The following is a 22,843-nucleotide window of genomic DNA, read 5'->3' as shown; positions in this document are numbered from 1 at the left end:
AATTTTGGGGAGTTCTTGTTTCCCAGAGGCGGGGGGAGACCGCGGGCCTGTTTCCCCAAGCTCTTGGGGAAACTGGGGGCGGAAAGTCGTGGAAGAATGCTGCTGGGCGGGTCGCTACCCAAAAAAGATCGGCGGGCTTGGGGCTTGGAGCGCGGCTGCTGTCCTTGGTGCTGAAGCGGTTCCGCTCCTCGCTTCCGAATCCCTCCCCACCAGCAAACCACAGCTTACCCACAGCTTACTCTGCCTTGGTCGCAGCCACAAGGGGCTCAGGGGTCATGGAGACTTTGTGCGGGTTTCACGGGGTGAGCACCATCTGTGCCTAAGCCTCCCACCCCATCCCCTAATCCACAGGAACTCTGAGATAGTGGAGTGGCAAGGTTATAGAAGCAGAATTTATCCTCTGCCTGACTACTGGGGGGTGGAAAGTGAGAAATAATTGCCACAGGCTCAGATCCTCGAGTCCAATACTGAGTTGAATCTTATTGCATGACCTTGAGCAAGTGACTTGATTTCTCTAAGCCTCATTCTTTTCACTGGTAAAATGAGATTTCTCGTGGTACTCGCTTAAGGGCAGCAGTTGGTGTTCATTGATGTCTGAAAAACACTTAGGGGTTATCCTCAATGTATGCCTAACATACACTGCCGTCGTTATTGTTGGTATGGGATTTTTGAGTCAGTTCTTTTCCCTTTTTGCCTTGGACTTGCTGTATTACTCCAGGCCCCCTGCCCTTCGGTAAGCCTCTGTTTCCCTTTCCTTATAGCATGGGAGCTAGACCAAACCAGGGTTTATAAATTTAAATGCCTCTGGGACTTTTAAATGCCTCTGGATCTCAGGAAGAGATCATAAAGGGCTGAGGACTATGGCCTCACGATGGAGACATTGTGCCATCCCTACAGGGGGCAGCTGCCACTCAGCTGCACTTGACCCTCACCCTTTGGAAAGGTAGACACAATGCCTCCACGTCACCCGGACTCCTCATCAGAAGCGAGATCTGTTTGAGGTCGAGTGATTTCTAAAGGTTGACTTGGTTCTTAAAACACCGTGTTGCTGTGGGCTGGCCATGGCCTGAACACCATCAGTTTGCCAGCTCTGGACCAGACCAGTGGTTCTTTGCCTTGGTATCTGGGTCATTTGGGTAGCTTAAATACACATCCCTGGGTCCCAGATAGAAACACTTGAATCACCATTCTAGGAATCTAAACCGGGGCTCTGACCTGGGATCAGATCCTGCACTACCTCTGTGTGAACATGAACGAGTTCCCTAACCTCTCTGTGCCTCCATCCCCATCTGTAAACGACAATGATAACAGTCCCTACCTTGTACGGATGTTGCAAAGATTAAGTTACTACATGAAAGTGTCTATAATATTACCTGGCATGTGGTAAGCACTGGTAGCTGCTGCTGCTACTATTAATATTAATATTACTATTATTATTTGAAAATCTCCCCATATTTGCAAATCCTTCGAACAGATGGTCTCTAAAATAATCCTGGCTCTAAAACTACTACAATTCTATGATTCTGTGATTGTAAAATTCTAGGCATAGATCCTAAGATTCTACTGTTCTAATATCCCAGGAACCCAGGATTCTAAAGAATTTATACTCTATAAGGTGCTGTGGTTTTACAATCTGGGCTCAACACAAAGGCAGCTACCATTTTCTGAGGGTTTTCCAGAGGTGAATATTCCCAGTAACTGTATGGAGTCTCTGTGGTTATGTCCATGTCGGAAACAAGATACCAGAGCGCAGAGAGGTGATGGCACTTGCTTTCCCCATTTCTCAGTGAACAGTTTGTTGGATGAAAAGGTCACATCCTTCCCCGTTGTCCTGAGATGTGCTCACCTACCAACACTCCTTTGCATGTAGGTCTGATTTTGTATATTCTGTACAGTCCCTTCAGCTTGTAGGACATTTTTTTTCCTGATGAATTTTTTTTTAAATAACAACTGTATTGAGATACGGTTCACATACCGTGAACTTTGCCACTACAAAGTGTACACAATTCAGTGGGTGTCAGTATATTTGCAAAGTTTGACACTATCCAATTCCAAAACATTTTCACCCCCTCAGAAAGAACCCCCATCTCCATCAGGAGTTACTTTCCATTCCCCTAGCACCCCCATCCAGTCCCTTCCACACATCTGCTTTTGATATCTGTATATTCGATTGTTCTGGAATTTTATATTAATTTAATGGTAGAGCATGTGACCTTTTATGTCTGGCTTCTTTTCCTTAGCATAACCTTTTCAAGATTCATCTACATTGTACCATATACCTATTCCATTCCTTTTTGTGGTCCAATAATATTTCACTGTGTGAATAGACCTCATCTTGTTAGTTTACTCATCAGTCGAGAGACATTTGGGTTGGCCCACCATTTTAGCTATTATGAGTAATGCCACTATGAACATACATGTGGACATGTATTTTCAGTTCCTTTGGGTATATACCTAGGGATGGAATTGTTGGTGCCTATCATAAAGCTACATTTAACTTTTTGGGTTTTTTTTAAAGATTTATTTATTTATTCATACAAAAACTAGGGTACAGGCCAGAGGTGTGGGAGTGAGAGGATTTATCAGAGACAGAGTGGGGAGCAGAACAGGCAGATTGACTGAAATACACTGCTGAGGGGAGCAGCGGGCGAGGCAGGAGAGGTCTGCTGCGCGACATGGGTCAGCTCCCAGGCTGGGCATCGCACTCGTGCTACCGAGGCTGCGGATGCTTCATAGTCTGAGACTTAGCCCCTTGTGCCACCAAAAAGTTAAAAGTTCTTTAACTTTTTGAAGAACTGCCAGGCTGTTTTCCAAAGTGGCTATAACACAGGTATAGGATTTGAATCCAGATCAGCCCATGGGGGTAACCATGGAAACAACCATTTCTTGAGTACCTATGATGGTACACTGTTACCATATTGATTGCACAATCACATGGCACCCTATGTTGGTGCATCATAGGTGCTCAGCAAATGGTGCTTGTTTGAAGGAACATATGACAGTTTGTTCCCAGGGGCCAAACAGAAGCAGGACAGAGCGGAAGTAGCTGTGTGTAGCCTGGCATGTGCTGAAGTCAGTCACCTAAAGGGCAGTCATACTCAATTCCCCCGAATTGTGAAATTCAATCCCATTATATCATTCATCGCCTCAAGTAGGCCTCACAATCATCCCTTGGAGGACATAGAGATCCCCTCATTTTACAGGTGAGAAAACTGAGTCTCAGTGAGTTTAGGTTCCTTCCGCCAACATCAACAGTGGAGCCAACATTTGTACCTGTGCAGGTATCTCCAGAGTCTAAAGCAGGGATTTGTGGGCAACACTGAAGCCAGTAGCCTGGCTACTACTACACAGCATTCGTAGAGATTTGCAAGAGGTTGCCAACATTTCTAAACTAAAATGTTCTGCATTTTACAAATTAGTATTTCCATCTAAAAAACTCATATCAGGCTGTGTTTGGCTCCGCAAATGCACAGAACCCTAACAAATACAGACAAACACACACACACCACCAGATGAGCTACATGGGCTACCCCCACCCAATCCCATTCCTGCTTGGGCTTGTCATCATTCTTCTTTCTTTCTCTTTTTTTTTTTTAAAGTTTATTTATTTATGCATACAAGACCTGGGGTGCAGGCCAGAGTTGTAGGGGGTTAGAGGATTCACCAGAGGCAGGGTGGGGAACAGAGCAGGTGAATTGCCTGAAATACACTGCTGAGGGGAGCAACAGGCGAGACAGGAGAGGTCTGCTGCGCCATGTGGGTATCTCCCTGGCCGGGAATTGAACTCATGCTGCAGTGGCTGTGATAGCTTTGTAGTGCTGCATCTTAACCCCTTGTGCCACCAGGGGAGGCCCCTCATTCCTTTTTTCATTCACTCACCTACCCTTTGCAAAGGGTGTACCAATTACCCTCTAGGCATTGGGAAGCCAGTATTTAAAAAATACAGTCAAAAATCTTTCCCTTGTAGATCTTAAATTCTTTCCTGGGGACAAGGAAGATAAACAAGTAAATAAGTAAAATGTATAGAAGTCAGCGAGTGGAAAATGCTATAAAGGAAATTAAAGCAGAGAAGAAGGAAAAGGAATACTGAGGCATATTTTTTCCTCCTGACTTATTATTTTAAAATTGTTCAATAAAGAATAGTACAGGGGGGCCTCCCCGGTGGCGCAGCGTTTGAGCGCTGGGTTGCGAAGCTGCCCGCAGCCTCTGCAGCGCCAGTTCGATCCCCGGCTGCTCCCCGGCCACCAGAGGAGGGTCCCACATGGCGCGCAGACCTCTCCGGCCGCCCGCTGCTCCCCTCAGCAGTGTACTTCGGTCCTTCTGCCTGCTCTGCTCCCTGCTCTGGCTCTGGTGAATTCTCTCACCCTCCCGCGCTTCTGACTGTACCCAGTGCTTGTATAAATAAATAAATAAATCTTTAAAAAAAAAAAAAAAAAGAATAGTACAAGGAACTCCTATACCTTGGAGTTGAATTCAGCAAGTGTTAACATTTGCTTTCTCTCTTTACACACACACACACACACACACACACACCCCTACCTATGCACACACACTGGTTGGTTTGGTTTTGGGGTTTGGTTTTGTTTTGTTGCTGATCCATTTGCAATCAAGTGATAGACCTCATGTCACTTCATCCCAACTACTTCAGTATATATCTCCTGATGAGAACAGTCTCCTGTATTATTATATGACTATTGTCACACCTACAGTAACTAACACTTCATTCCATACAATTATTTACCGGAAAGTTCATATTTCAGTTGTTCCAAAATCTCTTTATATCTATAGAATATTTTTCTGTCCAAGATGCAGTCAGTGTTCACACACTGCTTTTGGCTTTTCTACCTGCTGGGTCTCTTGATCTAGAATAGAATAGGTGAAGATAGATTTTGAAAGCAGAGCCCACAGAGTTGCTGATCAAATGTTGAGTGTGAGGGTGAGTGAGGACTCCCAAGCGTTGTGCCCGAGTGGTGGAAGGATGCGTTTTTCCTGTATGGACATGAGGAAAACCATGGCAGGAACACATCTGAGGAGGAAGATGAGGGATTCTGCTTTAGACTATGAGTTTGAGGTGTGTGTACAACATCATCTGAGAGATGTGAGGATAGTGGTTGGGTGTGAGTCTGAAGGAGTCTGTGCTGGGGCTACAGAACAGGCAAATAAACAGGTTTTGATAAACAGGTGGTCAGGGGAGGTCCCCCAGAGGGGGAGCATTAATGCAGTGACCAGAAGAAAAAGGAGCGGTGAGCCGCCTTTCCAGGGGGAGAGCATTCTCAGTGAGGGAAGAGCGGTTGCAAAGGCCCTGAGTCTGGACCTGGCTTGGCAAGTTGGAGCAGTGGAGTCAGGTGGGGTTGCGGGGTGTGGAGAAGAGTTAGGGGGACTTACGGGGAACAGAGCTTATAGAGCAGTAGTTCTTGACTCGACACTGTCAGAGCCGATGGTTCTTTTCTCCTATAAATATTTTTCCATACCCACTTTATTTTCTGCAATTATACACATATATGTATATATTCATGTGTATGTATATAATAATCATGCTAGACATATAGATCTTATATGCATGTGTCTGTGTATATATACACATAGAACCTGTGTCGATAGAACAAATATTGGTATGATTTTTTTTAAAGATTCATTTATTTATGCATACAGGAACTGGGGTATAGGACAGAGCTGCAGGTGGTGACAGGATTCACCAGAAAGTGGGGAGCAGAACAGGCGGATCCACTGAAATGCACTGCTGAGAGGAGCAGCGGGGAGACAGGAGAGGTCTGCTGCACCATGTATATTGCTTCCGGGCCGGGGATCAAACTCATGCTATAGTGGCTGGCAGCAGTTTGATAGCGCTGTCTTTAACCCCTGCGCCACCAGCGAGGTCCCCATCACCATATTTTATTGCCTCCAAAAGAAACCTCAATCCCCTTTGCTATGGTGAGCCCCCCAACTCCCCTCCCCCAGCCCTGAGCCACCTCTGATTGACTTTGTGTCCCTAGAGATTTGCCTTTTGTGCATCTTCTGAGCGCACACTCTGTGGCTGTCGGTGCCTGGCTTCTTTCCGGCTGGGCCTCCCCGGTGTTCTCTGGATTCATCCAGGAGGTAGCTTGGGCTCGTTCCTCATTTCTTTACAGTGGTTGACAAATAATCTTCCGTTGTACCAATGTACATTTTCTTTAACTCATAGGGCCTCCCTAGTGGCGCAGTGGGTTGAGCACAGCACTGTGAGGCTGTCCGCAGCCTCTGCAGCGCGAGTTCAATCCCCGGCCGGCCAGGGAGATTCCCACATGATGCAGCAGACCTCTTCTGTCTCGCCCGCTGCTCTCTTGGGCTGTGCATTTCAGTCAGTCTGCATGTTCTGTTCCCCGCTCTGTCTCTGGTGAATCCTCTCACCCCCTGCATCTCTGGCCTGTACCCCAGCTCTTGTATAAAAAATAAATAAATCTTTTAAAACTTAAAAATAAAGGGAGAAATAAAAGGGAGTTTATTTATTTTAAAATAAGATGAACTTGAATATGTAAACGCTCAGCCAGAACCACAGCTAAGAAATATTGAAATAGCCGCTCAAACATCACATGAGCCCTACGAGCAAGACAGGCCACGGGTGGCTACCAGCGTGCAGTGCTGGAGACCCCCCCGACGCACGGCTGGTGCTGCTGAGGTCAGGGTCTTCTGAAAGGAAGGCCTCCTAACAAAGTTCAGAGCAGAGCAAAGTACAGTTTTCCCTTGATTTACTGGGAGTTACAGTCCTGGGATTTTCAGTAAATCTTAAAACCGTGCTCAAAAAAAATATGCGGCTGGGCCTCCCCGGTGGCGCAGCGGTTGAGCGCTGGGTTGCGAAGCTGCCCGCAGCCTCTGCGGCGCCGGTTCGATCCCCGGCTGCTCCCCGGCCACCAGAGGAGGGTCCCACATGGCGCGCAGACCTCTCCTGCCACCCACTGCTCCCCTCAGCAGTATACTTAGGTCCTTCTGCCTGCTCTGCTCCCTGCTCTGGCTCTGGTGAATTCTCTCACCCTCCCACGCTTCTGACTGTACCCAGTGCTTGCATAAATAAATAAATAAATCTTAAAAAAAAAAAAATACGCGGCCTGTTGACCCCAACACAAAGTGGGGGTGAGGAGCCCCGATCCCCTGGGTACTCAGAAATCCACATATACCTTTTGACTCCCCCCAAAATGTCACAGCTGATAGCCTGCTGTTGACCAGAAGCCTATAAATCATATAAACTGTTGATTAACACCTATTCTGTATGTTATATGCGTTATCTATATTGTATGTTTTCTATTCATTCAATAAAATCATCTAGAGAAAAGGCAGCATTATTAAGAAAACTGTAAGGAGTAGAAAATACACTACAGGGCCATATTGATCCATACCCTAAGTTTATGTCCTCTGTTTACCAGAAAATCCCAGCCGAAGTGGGCCCCACAGTTCTAACCCCTAGTGTTGAAGGACCACGTGGCTTCCGTGTGTCATGTGACCCGGTTCTGGACTCAGAGCTTCACAGACAAGCCTCTTGCCAGCAGGAATGGCCAGTGGCACATTCAGAAGTCATCCCTGACCCGAGGCAGTTCTTGGAACTGACTCTCCCCCTGGGGTCACAGGGTGGCCTCACCTACTGAACGAAGGCCCACATCCACCCACCCTCTTACCACCAAAACTGACCCCACAGACATCCCCAGCTCCCCCGGGGTCTGACCTGCGGGTGGGGAGTCCACAGTCTGAGGATGTGGGAAGAACCGAGGAGGACTGTAGGTAGAAAGTTGCTTGTGGAGTGTGAAAGGAGGTGCTTGCTTTTGAAACATCCCCAACAGGGTACAGACCATCAGCCCCGGGGGCCACCGGGGCTGCCCTGCACCGTTGACTATAAGTGGCCAGTTTTCCCATCTTGGAGTGACCTTGTCTTCTAAGTCTCTGCCTTCTCTGGTGAAAGGTTTGATGTTCTCGTTGTTTAACAGATAAGGCCACTGTCTTCGTTAGCCTTAGCCAGGGTTGCCATGACAAAGGCCCCCAGGCCCGGGGCTCCAACAACAGAAATGCTTGGTCACATGTTCTGGAGGCCTGAAGCCCAGGATCAGGGTGTGGGCAGGGCTGCTTTCTTCTGAGGTCTCTTCCTGGTAGACGGCTGTCTTCTGTGCTTCACACCATCATCCGGGTCACTAGATCAGGGCTCATGCTAATGACTCCCTCAGCCTTCAGTGCCTCTTTTAAAGACCCAGTCCCCAAATACAGTCAGATTCTGAGGTCCTGGGGCTTAGGGTTTCAACACAGGAATTTGGGAGTTGGGGGACACCGCTCAGCCCCTAGCAACAGAGGTTAAGGAGTGACCATGACATAGAGAGGGAAGCCCGATGGACCAGGACCCTTGAGGCTGGACGTTAGCTCCTTCACTCTCTGAGCGACCTGGGGCAAATCTTTTCACCTCTCAGCCCTCCAGTGGCTCGCCTGAAAAAGGATTCTGTTGGTGCCCTTTAGGGGCTGGAAGGCAGAGTGATTTATACGGAAGGCGTGGGCACAGGTATCAGCTTGGAGCAGAGTCCTGAAAGCCCCCCAGTGGGCCAGCCAGTAAGTTGCTAGCTGGACAGGACCGGGCACCAGGGGCAGGCGCCAGGGTGGTGGAGAGGCTGCTGAAGGGCCTGGAATCCTAGCTCCAATCCAGCAGTGTTGCAATGTTTTTAACCAACCAGTAGGACCTCGCTGGTGCGCACCGAGGCAGCAGGCTGGGTGGGATTTGGAAACTTGGGAGCAGGGGCGGAATGACTTGAGACTGCAGACCTCAGCCTCAAGTCGCTGTGGTGTCACCAAAGACCACCCTAAAGACCCACCCTCTCGCTCCCCACGCAGGCCAAGCTCATCGTCCCCAACAGCACAGCGGGCTTGATCATCGGCAAGGGGGGCGCGACGGTGAAAGCCGTGATGGAACAGTCGGGCGCCTGGGTGCAGCTGTCCCAGAAGCCGGAGGGCATCAACCTGCAGGAGCGCGTGGTGACCGTCAGCGGGGAGCCGGAGCAGGTGCACAAGGCCGTGAGCGCCATCGTGCAGAAGGTACAGGAAGACCCACAGAGCAGCAGCTGCCTCAACATCAGCTATGCCAATGTGGCTGGCCCCGTGGCCAACTCCAACCCCACCGGCTCACCGTACGCCAGCCCGGCCGATGTGCTGCCAGCCGCGGCCGCTGCTTCTGCCGCCGCCGCCTCGGGCCTGCTGGGCCCCGCGGGGCTGGCGGGCGTGGGCGCCTTTCCTGCCGCCCTGCCTGCCTTCTCGGGCACCGACCTGCTGGCCATCAGCACGGCGCTCAACACCCTGGCCAGCTACGGCTACAACACCAACTCCCTCGGCCTGGGCCTCAACTCGGCAGCCGCCTCCGGGGTCCTGGCCGCTGTGGCCGCCGGTGCCAACCCTGCAGCCGCGGCGGCTGCCAACCTCCTGGCCTCCTACGCTGGGGAGGCTGGGGCCGGGCCCGCCGGAGGTGCCGCCCCACCTCCACCCCCGCCACCCGGAGCCCTCGGGTCCTTCGCTTTGGCCGCAGCTGCCAACGGCTACCTCGGGGCTGGCGCCGGTGGAGGAGCCGGTGGAGGGGGGGGGCCGCTGGTGGCCGCTGCGGCTGCGGCCGGGGCGGCCGGGGGCTTCCTGACGGCGGAGAAGTTGGCAGCCGAGAGTGCCAAGGAGCTGGTGGAGATCGCGGTGCCTGAGAACCTGGTGGGAGCCATCCTGGGCAAGGGGGGCAAGACGTTGGTGGAGTACCAGGAGCTGACAGGCGCCCGCATCCAGATCTCCAAGAAGGGCGAGTTCCTGCCCGGCACGCGGAACCGGCGGGTCACCATCACCGGCAGCCCCGCGGCCACGCAAGCCGCTCAATACCTCATCAGCCAGCGGGTCACCTACGAGCAGGGAGTGAGGGCCTCAAACCCCCAGAAAGTGGGATGAGGCCTGTGGTGTGTGCTCCCACCCTCCTCCCGCCTCCCCCTCCTCCTCTCCGTCCTCCCCCTCCCTGCTCCTGACCTCAGCGTGGGTCGTCCTGCTCTCGTGGGATGGGGCTGGGGTAGGCCTGACTGCGCCCCCCTTCTGGTAGTCCTAGGCAGGTTTGAGTGATGGCTGAGGATGGGGCCCAGAAGCTCCCTCCCCAGCCCCGGCCGGACCCCTCCTTCCTCCCTCCCTCCGCTTGACTGGGCCTGCCCCCCTCCCAGGGCCCAGGTCTGTGTGATATCTGTATATATTGCATTTTGTTGATTTTAATAGAAAACAAAGCGTTATTTTCTCTTTCTTTCCCTCCTTTTTTTTTTTTCCGGTAAGGATTTTTTTCCCCCTTTCTAAGTTTTTGTTTCCACATGGGAGGAGGGGAGGAAGCCTCTGGGTCACCTAGAGCAACACCCACCTCTCCTGCTTTCAGTTCCAGAAACGAGGGGCGTGATGGGAGGAGGGGTAGCAGAGGCGTCTGAGCTGAGTGGGGCATTGGAGCAGGGACCCCAGATTTTCTGAGCTACTCTCCCCCCACGATGGTTGCCCCACCTGGTGGGACTTTTCGCTCTTTTGTTGTCAGGCTGTGACAGGAGGGGCGGCGGGGCGCGGTGCCCGCTGGGAAGGAGGCTGAGGCGGAGGCCGAGCTCTGGCGTGCGCTGGAGCGCCTTCCCGCGGCCGCTCCGCTGCCCCTTCCCAAGTCACGGGACTGAAGAGCCCTGTTGTGATGTCACTGAGTCAAGTACTTTCTGGGGTGTTCCCGGCACTCCTGATGCCACAGGGAGTAGTTCCCCAGAGGCGGCTTCCTGCGATGATAGGAGAGACAGGTGCCGCCTGTGATGTCTCAGTGAACCTTCCTTGAAGGTTCCTTCCGTGAGATCTCGGGGCGTGCGCTTCTTGCAGGGTCCCCAGATTACTTCCTGGCTCGTCCTTGGGATGGAGCAGGCGCTTCTGTACCAGGCCAAGGCCAGTCCCCGACCCTCCTCCTCCACCCACACCGCTGGGTCTGGGCCTGGGGGTCTTCCTAGGAGGAGAGTAAGGCATGGGAGTCGGATGTAATCTGGGGGACTCTAAGGAAAAGCTCCCCATCTTGTCAGGGTCCCCTCCATGCAAGCGCCCCAAGTCTGTGAACTCACCTGGCAGGGAGGGGTGGGAGGTGGAGCCAGTGAAAACAGGCGGTTAAAGACCCTCATTCCCACCCCTGCCTTTTGTGTGCATGCTTGTGTCTGCGTGGCTTTGTTTCATTGAGTCTGGTGAGCCGATGTGTGGCGGCTCTGTCGGGCCCGCGTGGCCGGCGTGGAGTTCGGTGAAATGGCCGGGTCGCTTGGGCCAGGACGCTTCCCGCGGGCTAACGGATTCGATTGGTTTGGTGGCTTCCAGTGAGCTGGAGATCTCTGGTGGTGTCTGATGGCTCAGCGTGTCTCGGTGCTCTCACGGGGCTCTGAGGAGCTGGACTGTTGTGCGAGTCTGCCCAGCCGGGCCGTCCTGAGAGTGGCTTGGGCGGGGTCAGCTCCGAGGACCCGCCAGGTCAGCGGGCTGAGACCGTAGGGCCTGACAACCCAGTGCATCTAGGGTAGCTGAGACCCACCTCACCCTCCAGCTCCCCCTCCCCTTTGGAGACCACTTCCACTTTCTCCAACCCAAAGCAGGGCCCCTGGCGCCCTGGTTTTCCATCATCAGCATCTCTGGGGGAGGGGCACCCCACACCCGCCCTCTCCCCCACCTGTCCCTTTCCTAGGTCTTCCAGGCCCCTCTCTTCTCCATGGCTGTGGGGGAATCTGGCCTCCTGGTCTCTCTCCCCCCACAGAGGGAGGGAAGGACAGCCAGAGACAATTCCTACCCCTAGAGCCTGAGAGACCCCTGCCCCTTGCTAGAGAGCCACCCCCAAATCAAAATGTGAAAATCCCTAGAAAGCAATAGCCTTCAAGGTACCTTGCACTGAACTTCCCACCCGCCTTTCCCCCCCGCCGGGAGGCTGTCCTTGGGCACCGTGGGGACATTTCCTGCGTCCTCTGCAGCTCCAGGGTGGGGGGCAGGCCCCTTTCCCCATCCCCCATCGCTGCTGCCCTGCCCCCTAATCTCCAGACTGAACCCAGATGGAGATCTGAGTGCCAAAACAATTCTGCTGTAACTTTGTACATATCTCCCGAAGCTGGGGCTCCTGGGGTGGGAGGTGGGCGGCCCCATGGGCCATCGCTGCCCCTTCCACCTTGCAAAACACCTTTCAGTATTTCACAGTATCTCCACCCACATGTGGGTATCGCAGTGTCTAGCTGGAATGTCCCCCTACAAAGCCCCCAGGCCCCCTGATAGGAAGCCCCCCAGGCTCCCATTAGGAAGGGAAGGAGCCAGGAACCTAAAAGTAAGGTCTGGGAGTGGGGCGATTGGATTTGAAGTCTCCTTTGCATATCATTTGCATATCATTTGCATCTCCCTCAGCCCTGCGCTGCTGGTGGGATGCTCTCCGTACCCCCAATCCTTGGGAGTCCGGGTCCAGACAGCGGGCCCAGTGCTCCTCTCACGCAGACACGTCTCTGGAGGCTGGGCCTCCTGGAAAGTGTTCCCATGAGGTATCTGTGTGACAACCCCCTCCTGTTTATGTATCTCGGGGACCCGCACCCCGCCATCTAGGGCTAGCTGAGAAGTAGTCTGCTAGCTTGGGGAGCGGAGAGCCACACCCCCGTCCCCACTGACCCTGGGCCACTCACTCTGCCAAGGTCCCTTCTGCAACCTGACCTCGATCTTTTGTGCTGCAGTTTGTCCAGAAGGGACACAGAGGTGGGGTCCCCAGGGGGATCACTGAAAAACCCATAGCCTCTTTCCCCTCCCTCCCTCGTAGCCAGTCAGACCTGAGACTGAGTGGCCTCCACGCACCCTGCTCCTCAGCACCGCGGAGGTGCTTAATAAGTGTTCGCTGCATCCAACTGTTCCCCCTTTCCGTCCCATTCGCCCTGCACCCCCGCCTCCCCCCCATGCACCAGTGTCCCCCGCTCCTCTTGCTCCCCCATGGCTTTCCACTTTCTCTCCCTGTGGCCCGCATTGTTGCCTGTCCCGTCTCTATCTTCGTCATGTCAGTCTCCCCTCTCCTGACTCTCTCAACCCCGCCCCCCATTTCCTCATTCATTAAAAAAAAAGTGCCAAACTTCCTTGGAACTGAGCCGCTGGGGGAGGGAACCTCGCAGGGAGGAGGGGCGCAGGGGCCATCTCCCCCTGAGGTGGTCCCCGAGAGGCAATGAAGAGGTCTGTGGACACTTAGCTAAAGTGGGTCCCCCTTCCTCACCCCTCCCACCCCAGATTTTTCTTAGAATATTTGTAAGAAAAAAATAAAAGACAGAAAAAAAACTCCCCTTCATTTAACCCCTAAGCTTTTGGATCCCCCAAATTCCACCAGCCGGGCATAACTAACCCCACTGGCCGCTGGCAGGCGAATCTGTAGAAACTGGCGAGGGGCAGATAAGCTTCGCCCCTTGTCCGCTGGCCAAGGGGCAGCGCCAGCTGATGGAGAGAAGGACCTCAAAGCACTTACAAAAAGGGGTTCAATGTGCCAAATTCACCTTCATCCCCCATCTCAGGGGGGCTCTGAGCCAACCTGCCCCAGCCACCACCTTCTGCCCTGCCCCAGCCATCTCCGCATGGGCAAGGAGTCTCACTGCAATAATCACTAGGGGGCCAGAAGGCGGACGTGCCATCTTCTCTCTCCCGCCCGCCGGGCCGCGCGGGGCGTCAGGGGTGTCCCGGTGGAGTGTGCGAAGGGCCGACTTAGGGACGATCGTGGACCTGGACTGGGAACAACCCGGTGCCACTTTCCTCGGGGTGGTCCGTCTGCTTCCTTCCTAACCTCCAGATCCCCGACACCCCTGTGTTGTGGTTGTCCCTCCTGTGCCTCCATCCCCCCCTTGCTCCGTGTCCCACCGGTGGTCTGTAGCGCAGTGACAGGCTTCCCGGCGCTGTAGACAGACGGTGGAAAACTGTGTGAACCCAGAGGGGTGATGCGGCCGGCGACGGGGCGCCCAGGCTGCTGATGGGTGCCCCCAGTCCAGACAGCCAGGCTGGCCTTGGGGTTCCCCGAGGGCCCGCCCCGCCCCCACCCCTGGCTGGCGCGAAAGCCTGACCTGGATGTCCTGGGGAGGCCGGGCTGGCGCTGCGGGTCCGGGTCCGGGGCCCTGGGTGGCCGGCGGCGGCGGCTCCCCGGGGTCGGGACTCCAGCCCGGCCGTCGCGGTGCTCTCGCTCTCCGCTGCGGTCCCCGGCAGGAAGGGGCTTGAGGCGCCGGGGGCAGGTGGGCGTTCGTCGGCTGGTCGAGTCGGGGCCGCTGGGTGGCGGGAGAAAGCTGGGCGGAGTCTCTGGGGGGTGGGGGGTGGTGAAGGCTGCCGGTGTTTCACCCCTTCTCAACCAGTCCAGGCCACGCTCGCCTCCCAGAGATACGCGGGGGAGACCGCCTCGTCCTCCCTCCACCTCTTTCTTCCCCCTCCTCCCCCCACCCCCAAAACCACCAACCTCTCATCTTCTAAGTGACTCCATCACCACCGGCCACCGGGACCTGCGGCCTCATTGCTCCAGGTCGCCCCACTCGACCGTCAGACTCGCTCATCGAACTCTTTAATTAACCCTTTCTGTGTCCATCCCACGGAAAACTGTGTGTCCGGCGAGGGGCGGGGAGGGGCAGTAGCTACCTTCCATCTCCTCCACCGCCCATGCCTCCCCACCGTGACCCCACCCAGGCCGCCCCACCCCTGGGTCCTCCCCGCCTGGGGATGGAGACCCCTTGTGACCAGCCGATTGGCTCTGGCCCTTTCCAAGGGGGGGTCGGGGCCGTGGCCTCCTCCCTGCTGAGCGGCCGCTCTGACGCCCCTCCGTCGCCCCCCCACTCCCCACCCCTTCATTGTAAATAGTCACTTTTGTACTGGGTTTGAGCCAGGGGACGTGGGGAGTCATTTTTTTTCCTTTGTGTTGGCATTCCAGGCCACTGAGGCATGGCCCACATCCCGGTTCCGTCTGGGAAAACCCCCAGGCGTGTCCCTCCCCGGCCCCCGGTGCCAAGAATGTCCGGAGAGCAGTATTATTCCTGGGGGGTGGGGCGCCCAGAGGTCCCTGGGCAGGGCAGGGCGTTGGGAGAACGGTGGGTGGTGTATCTGGCCGAATGACCCCGTTTCCCCCTCTGCAGGCCGGGTCCCTCCTCCACGTTCCCCTGAGGGGCCTCGGCGAGGCCACGGTGGAGTCAGAGGAGTCAGACTCCGTTCTCCGCTTCCCTGGGACAGACAGGGCAGGAGCAGGGGGCGAGCCAGGCTGTCTTTGGAGAACTGACTGCCGAATCTCGGGTAGGCCCCTCAGCCAGCCTCTCCCAAGCCTGTTCTCTCTCTCAGGTAGTGGGGAGACCGGAGGACCCCTCCGGTCCCTGGGGCGGCCCCTGTCCTTACGTGAAAAGGCCCAAGCCCAGGGCTGGCCCCCGCCTGCCGAGCCTTCCCGCCGTCCAGCTCCTGGCCCCAGACCACCCGCCATGTGGCCATGCCTCAGTGCCTCCATTCAACCCCTCTGATTGATTCCTTCCATCCCCTGCGACCAGAGACGCTGCCCGCCTCCCCCCACCGCCTCTGAGAGCTCCTGGCTGGGGCCCACTGCCCTCTCCTCTCCCCTCCCCGCATCGCCATGCCTGGGCCACGCCCACTCCACCCCCCCCCAGTGTCCGTCGTGTGACCTAGTGCACCATGTATTAGCTTCCATGGCCCCACCCCGGCCCCACCACACCCCCTTCCCCCACCCCTTCTCCCTCGGCGACTTCACCTTTTTTTGCCGCGATAAACGCCATCTCAGCATCTGTGTCTAATGTTGTCTTTTTTGCTTGACATCACACACTCCTTCTTAACCCATCCCCTGCCCTCTCCCTCCTCCCCGCACCTCCACCCTCTTCCTAAACTCTTGCCCCTTCCCCCAGGGCTCCGGGCACCCAGGGGAGGAGGGTGGGGGGGCCCCTGCGGATGGGCCGGGAGGGGGGCCAGGAGGGGTGGGCGTTCTCTCTGGACTGGGTGTGTTTCAGGGCAGCAAGAGCTCCAGACTTAGCCTCCCGGGTCTCAGTCCCGTCAGGAGAATCGACCCCACCACCACCCATACTGGACACTACAGCCCCCACACACTCCGGGACCCTCAGCCCCCCACGCAGCATTGCCATCGCTCAGCCCCCAGGAGCGCCTGGAGGGTGCAGGGCAGGCTGCAGTCAGGTGAGATGGAATCCCAGCTCCAGAGCTGCGGTGGCGTCCTGGGCTTCCTCCCCTACGGCCTCCAACTCCCCATGTGTAAAACGGAGATTGGAAAAAGGATGTTACTTCTGTGGTTTAACCCAGGGTGCCGCGCACCAATTCGCTTAAAGCCAGCAGCCGCCCTGAGTCGCGGCGCTGTCCTAGGTGCTGGAGGGAAAGCCATGGGCAACCCGGACCCGAGTATCTCAGTCGCCCCCAAGTATGCATTCCACTGGCATCTGCAAATTCTTCCTTGGCACAGAACACGGCCCGTGGGACAAGGCAGAGGTGGCAGGCCCTTGGCCCGTGGGCAGGCCTGCCTCATCTCACCTAAGCAGTGTTTTGTGAGAAGTTGGTGCCTGACAGTTAAACCTGGGAGACCTCTGAAGATGTGAGTTCAGGCCTCTCGTGGGAAATCAGACGTGGCCTCTTGGTGGCAGTCGCCACCTGGCCTGTGGTGGGGCGTGGGCAGTCACTGCCCCTCCACACCCCCACTGCTCATGTCTTACATGCCTGGCATTTAAGTTTGCAACTCCTGTGGTAAGGATTCAGTACTAATACCCTGACAGTCTAGGGGTGTCAGACGCAGCCGTGACGCTGTACCAAGCAGGAGGACGTCTGATGGGAGAGAGGTTGAGGGTGAGCCCAGTGCTCTCGTTCTAGTGTGACTGGGGCCCTCTCTCCGGGTCTTAGTCTCCACATCTGGAGAACACCCCACACGGCTGCTCTTCTGGAATATTCTAGGATTCCAAGAGCCGGTCACCCCATCCACACCTGACACAGCTGCTCAGCATGGGATGGTCACCGGAAGGCCCCTCCTGCTAAAAATAACAGTAACACGATGATAGAGAAAGATGGAAACCAAGGAAATAGGCTTAGACGAGTGAGCGAGAGACAGCGACGGGGTGAAGAAAAAAGGGGGCCTGTGGAGAGGAGTCCTCCGCTGCTTGGGGTGTGTTTACTCATTCATTCAACAGACCTAGCACCTACCATATTCTCAGACCTGGGGACACAGCGATGACCAGGACAACTCCCTGTTCTTGTTACACACAAGATACAGCCCATGAGCCGTATCCCCAACTCTTAGCACACAGTAAATGCCCAAAAGTTTACCATCCTCTATGTCACAGGCACTCACAGTCCTGCCCTGTGGCCCACAAGTATTGGCTGGGATTCAGAACTATCCCAAGCCGGGCCATTTTCAGAAAGAGCAGAGCAGTTTTCCATCAGAAAGCTGGGGACTTGCAAAGGATCTGGGGGAAGAGGGTGGAATTTAGTTTTTATTCATTCTGCGGTGTGACTTTGGGAAACTCTCATGACCTCTCTGGTCCAGGAGATGGGCAGGAAAGGAAGTCAGGGTATAGGTGAGTACTGGGGAATTCCTAATTCTCTCGAAGCCTCCGAGCTGCCCCTGGAGGGGGGTGGTAGTGGGGAGAGTTGCAGAGGGGTCCTCCCTGAGAACTGGGACGAAGAAAGAAGTTGGAGGAGTTGCCTGGGGGACAGATGATGCTGAACAGGTCTGAGATGGCAAGCAGGTGAGAGAAGGGCCCCTGGCAGGGGTATGGGAAGTCTCCAGTGGTTCAGAGAGACCCACACACAACAGCGCCAGCTCCTGCAGAAGAAGTAGAGAAGGAAGGACAAGAAACAAAGGAAATACTGGGCCTCCCTGGTAGCCCAGCGGTTAAGTCCCAGCACTAGCACTGCTACTGCCCGAGTTCGATCCCCAGCCAGGGAGCTGACCCACATGGCGCAGCAGACCTCTCCTGTCTCGCCCGCTGCTCCCCTCAGCAGTGTATGTCAGTCAGTCCACCTGCTCTGCTCCCTGCTCTGTCTCCACTGATCCTCTCATCCCCCACCCCCCGCCTGCACCTCTGGCCTGTACCCCAGTTCTTCTATGCAAAAAAAAAAAAAAAAAAAAAGCATCAACAGGAAAAAAGATGGAGCTAGAGTTGCCAGATTTGGCATACACACAGTAAGAGATTTAAAAAAAAAAGAATTTTCCTAAGTACAAGAATGACCCATGCAATATCGGGTCCCACTTATGCTTATCTGCAGTTTCAGTGTAACTGGGCACCCTGCACTGTCTCTGATCGCCCTAGAGTGAGGAAAACTTACCTCAGGGCAACAGCAAAGCCAGGAAAACAAGTCAAAGAGTTAAGCCATCTGAGTCCACCATCTGGATCCTGAATCTCCCAGGCCTAGCAGCCCTCTGTACCCTTCTGTACCAAGGGGTCTCCCTATCTTTGCTCCCCTTCTCGCTCTCCGTACCTGTCATCTCCCGTCTCTCTGCCTACGGCCCGGTTCTGTCCCTCAGGCCCCTCCTTCCCCTCCGCTTTCCTCTCTGTTCCAGGACTCCTCTTAGTCCCCAATCTTCCTCTACCCTCAGGAATCGCAGACATCAAAGTGGTCGCGTCGCCAACCTTATGGCCTCCAAGTCATGGAGCAGCGGCTGGTCTTGGGGGCAAGTGACAGCGAGGTGGGCAGTGCCCTGGGGCCGCTTCCCCCTCCTCAGCCCACTGTTACGCGTGGGGCACAATGAGGCGGTAGAGAAGAGACACCTGCAGGAGACCGTGCCCTCAGCAGCTGGGCCTTCGTGCTGGCAAGTAGGGGGGGCTGCACTCAGGTTCTCTCCACTCCTGCTTCCAACTGCTAAGCCTCATTTTTAAGGGGTCCTCTCTGTCTTCACTCCCACTCCAACATTCTGGAGGGGTCTCTGTGTCACTCAGACCCCCTTCCGTTGCCTCTGCTTGCACTTCTCTCTGCCTCAGTTTACCTTCTAGATTTCTCTGGGTGTGCCTTTCATCATAACTTACTCCATGGTCGCCCCTCATTCATTGTATCCCACAGGGCTGGGTCTCATTCCCGTCCTCTGCTGGAGGCACAGAGGGTGGCTGGGCTCTCTCTGCTTGCCTCTCTGAATCACTTCCCAGTTTCTGCTCCGGTCTGCATCTGTTTCTCCCTCTCTGAGCACCCACTGCTGCTCAGTGGCAGTGAACAGAGTCCACTAGGGCCGTTGCTAGCAGAAAGGGACTTAGTATAGGACACAGAGGTTCCAGAACACTCCTGAATCTGTGGCCCAGAAAGGGCCACTCGGTAACTGCTGCCCCCTCTGCCCCCACCCCACACACACACACTCCGTGTGATCAGAAAGCAAGTGCAAAGGCCCTGGGGTAGAATGTGCCTGTGGTTTGTATGCAATAGCAAAGAGGCAATCGTGACTGACACAGAGTAAGCAAGGGGAGGGTGGGAGGAAGCGTGTCAGAGAGGAGAAAAAGGGACCATATGCTTTAGGGTCTCAGGGGCCAATGTAGGACTTTGACTGTGACACGTGTGAGAAGGCTTGGGCGTTCCCGAGGGAGGGCTATGAGTTGACTCAAGGGTTAACAGGATCCCACTGGTCTCTTGTTGGGAACAGCCTGAACGGGTGGGGAGCTAAGACAGCGGGGTCAACAGGGAGCCCAGGGAGCAGGTAACAGTAGCAGAAGCCCAGGCAGGAGATGATGGTGGCTGTGGGGGCGGAGAGGAGTGGCTGGACCCTGATGTCGTAGAAGGAAGTGCCGCCCGCACTTGCTGGCCGACTGGATGTGGGGCGGGAGAGATGGCAGTCAGTGACAACTAGGATTAGAAATTAAGAACCGGGCTAAGGTGAGGAATGGCAGCAATCGATAGCAGTAGAGTTTGTTTTGGACCTGCGGGTTATGATTCTGATAAAGAGGACGTTGGGGTCTGCTGTTTGGTTATTTGCCATCGTCAGGGACAGGCCTGAGTGCACAGAACCAAGGCCCAGACTCAGGTTCTAGCTAGAATCCAAATCAAGGGTCTGTTAGGGCTGGTTTGGATTTAGGACTGGATTGGATCTAGGATCAAGGTTAGAGTGAATCTGTGGTCAAGACGAGGGTTAAGGTTGGGGACAGCATCAAGGACAGCAACATTAGAGACAGACTTAGGCCCGGTTGGAATCATGGCTACGAATAGGCCAGAGCTTTCGGGTTGGGGACTGTGCTGAGATTAAGGACAAGTTGGAGCAGCGTGCAGGTTGATGACGGACGCAGGGCTAGGGGTCTAGCTGACATCAAAGGCTGAGTTTAGGGTCAATTACTCTAAGATGGTGAGTCAGCTTTTGGCAGGATGTGGGTAGGTGTAAGGTTCTGGCCGAGTCAGGACTTGTGTCTTATCGTCAGAGGGCATCGCCCTCACATGGGCCATGGATGTACCTTGGAGCTTCAGGAATTTTGGCGTTGGAGTTTTGTCAGCTCTGGGGATGGGGACAAAGCTTGGATGTGATCTTGAGTTAGGTAACACCGGTTTGTTACAAATAAACCTTAAGTCTCAGGGACTTAAGTGTCAGTAGGTTAATTCCTGCTCACACAACTGTGCAATGTGGATCCAAAGCACAACACGCCCACATTTTGGTGCCACCAACATTAGCACAGGCTCCAGCACCTTCCAAAAGTCTCTCCACCAGCCCAGCAGTGACACGGGTCTCCCACGCTAAACTTCCATTCGCAAACAGAGACACAGAATGGTGTTGATGGGAAATACGGATTCATAGTCTGTAACCTTGGAGCTGAGGGCTGAGGAAGACGCAGAGCTGAAGGCAGGAGAGATGGAGAAAGAAATGCAAGCAGCTCTCCTCCCAGGCCTGCCCATCTGTGTCTACTCAGGTACCTCTCTTTTCTCTCGGCTTTTCCTAATAAACCTGTCCTTTTAAAATGTTAAAAAAAAAAAAAAAAAAGACATAGAGAAAGAGGGAGAACCAGAGACAGAGAGGGAAGGCCAGAGGCCAGAGAAGTGAGGGAGAACCCAGTGATGCGGACAGAGGCTGAGAGAGACTGGGGAGAGAGAAGAACACAAGACAGGCAGAAACAGGACAGACACGGGAGGAGGGAGGAATAAAGACCAGGGAGCCCGGGAGTGTGGGACACAGACCCAGAGAGGAGGGAACAGAAGCCCTGAGAGGAGAGAGGGAGAGAGAACCAGAACCAGAGAAATCCAAGGAAGGGTGAGGGAGGCCCAGAAGCCCCTTCTCACCCTCCCTGAGCCAGCCTCCCTCTCTCTTCACTTGGTGACCCCACCTCCCCTCCCCACGGTTCTGGGTGAGACTATAGCTGGGCATGTGTTGACTTTAGTGGATAAAGTATCATTTTCTCCATCTCCTCTTTTTTCTTTTTATTTATTTATTTATACAAGCACTGGGTACAGTCAGAAGCGCGGGAGGGTGAGAGAATTCACCAGAGCCAGAGCGGGGAGCAGAGCAGGCAGAAGGACCGAAGGACACTGCTGAGGGGAGCAGCGGGCGGCAGGAGAGGTCTGCGCGCCATGTGGGACCCTCCTCCGGTGGCCGGGGAGCAGCCGGGGATCGAACCGGCGCTGCAGAGGCTGCGGACAGCTTCGCAACCCAGCGCTCAACCGCTGCGCCACCGGGGAGGCCCTCCTCTTTTTTCTTTATACCTTCTGTATGTTACAGACCAGGAAGGGGACCCTGGACCCTGCCAGTTCTGAGTACCTGTCTTTGAATCTCTCTCTCTCTCCCCCCCCCCCCCCATTGAAGCTCCGAGGGGGCGGGGCCTAGACCAGGGCGCCAGGGGGTGGTGAGAGGGCTGGAGAGGAGGGGGCGTGGCTAGAGCGGACGGGGCGGGAGGCGTGCCGTTCTGTGGGAGGATTGGGGCGGGCCCGGAATTGACAGAGAGGCGTGGCTTAAGGATTTCACGGTTGGGATTGGAGGGCTAGGGAGGGGCGTGGTTCGGGGCGGGGCCATATTACCTCGGGTCAGAGAGGATGGTGCAGGGAGATCTTGTGACTAGTCCTGAGAGAGGAAGATCAGGCAAGTATCCAGGTGTCTCCTCCAAGCGCAACATAAGAACACCCCGCGGACACACCAGTAGCTGATGGAGTATCACCTGGCCCACAATGCAGAGTGACACACCAAACGCAAAAGACAGCCCCTGCGGTAACCCCACCGCCCGGCCCCAAGTCATGCACCCTCTCCTTGAATCCTCCCAGCCACCTGCGAGGTAGAAACTGTTATTTCCATTTTACAGATAAGGAAAAGGAAGCACAGATTGGCTAGATAATTTGCCTAAAGAGGCCCAGCTTGTGAGACAGGTGCTGGGATCTGAAGCCATACGTCCTCTTCCTGAACCTATGCTCTGATTTACAAAGACTCAAACACTCCCACGGACCCCAGGAGCAGACACAAGGTAACAAGCAACGAGTGTCCATGACGCACACCCTCTGATTGAATGGTCCTCCCTGGTGCCCCCTGGCAGCTGTGGGACCCTAACCAGCCCCCTCCCCTAGCCTGGGGTCCTCACTTGACAAAAGAGAGGCCGTGCTTCTCCCAGCTTTCTGGCAGATCTGGAGTCAAACAAACGATCAGAGTTCCTAACCACTGGGCCTAAGACCCCCAAGGCAGACCAGGATGGGCTGGGGGAGCCCTCATTCCTGAGATTGAGTTAATTTGGAAGGAGTCTGGGTGGAATGGCTTAGAACAGACTCAAAATCTGTTGTAATCCCTCCCAATTGACTTCATGTGTAATATACGAAAAGCAGATACACAATTGGATCCTTATTTTCCCCTCTGGGCAGTGGGGATCATGAAGTGTTAACTTTTGGGGGATGTTATGAAGACAAGCTGTCTGCTTAGAAAGAGCCCAGAATA

The 22,843-nt window shown here is 54.9% G+C and overlaps 1 protein-coding gene across 3 annotated transcripts in view; it reads left to right on the top strand.

Moving 5' to 3' along the window:
* NOVA2 (NOVA alternative splicing regulator 2) overlaps positions 1–10,575 on the top strand; it is a 41,188-nt gene extending 30,613 nt beyond the window's left edge. For all 3 annotated transcript variants that reach the window (XM_037516814.2, XM_037516812.2, XM_037516813.2), the window contains one exon: positions 8,839–10,575. In XM_037516814.2, the coding sequence (XP_037372711.1) occupies positions 8,839–9,921 (1,083 nt within the window). In that variant the 3' untranslated portion in view covers positions 9,922–10,575. The remainder of the gene's footprint in view (positions 1–8,838) is intronic.
* The last annotated feature ends 12,268 nt before the right edge of the window (positions 10,576–22,843 follow it).

Source organism: Talpa occidentalis, unplaced genomic scaffold (assembly GCF_014898055.3).
Source record: "Talpa occidentalis isolate TD23 unplaced genomic scaffold, MPIMG_talOcc4v2.1 talOcc4.17, whole genome shotgun sequence".
NCBI lineage: Eukaryota > Metazoa > Chordata > Mammalia > Eulipotyphla > Talpidae > Talpa > Talpa occidentalis.
Note: the sequence above shows the minus strand (reverse complement) of the source record. Positions and strands in the feature narration are given on the sequence as shown.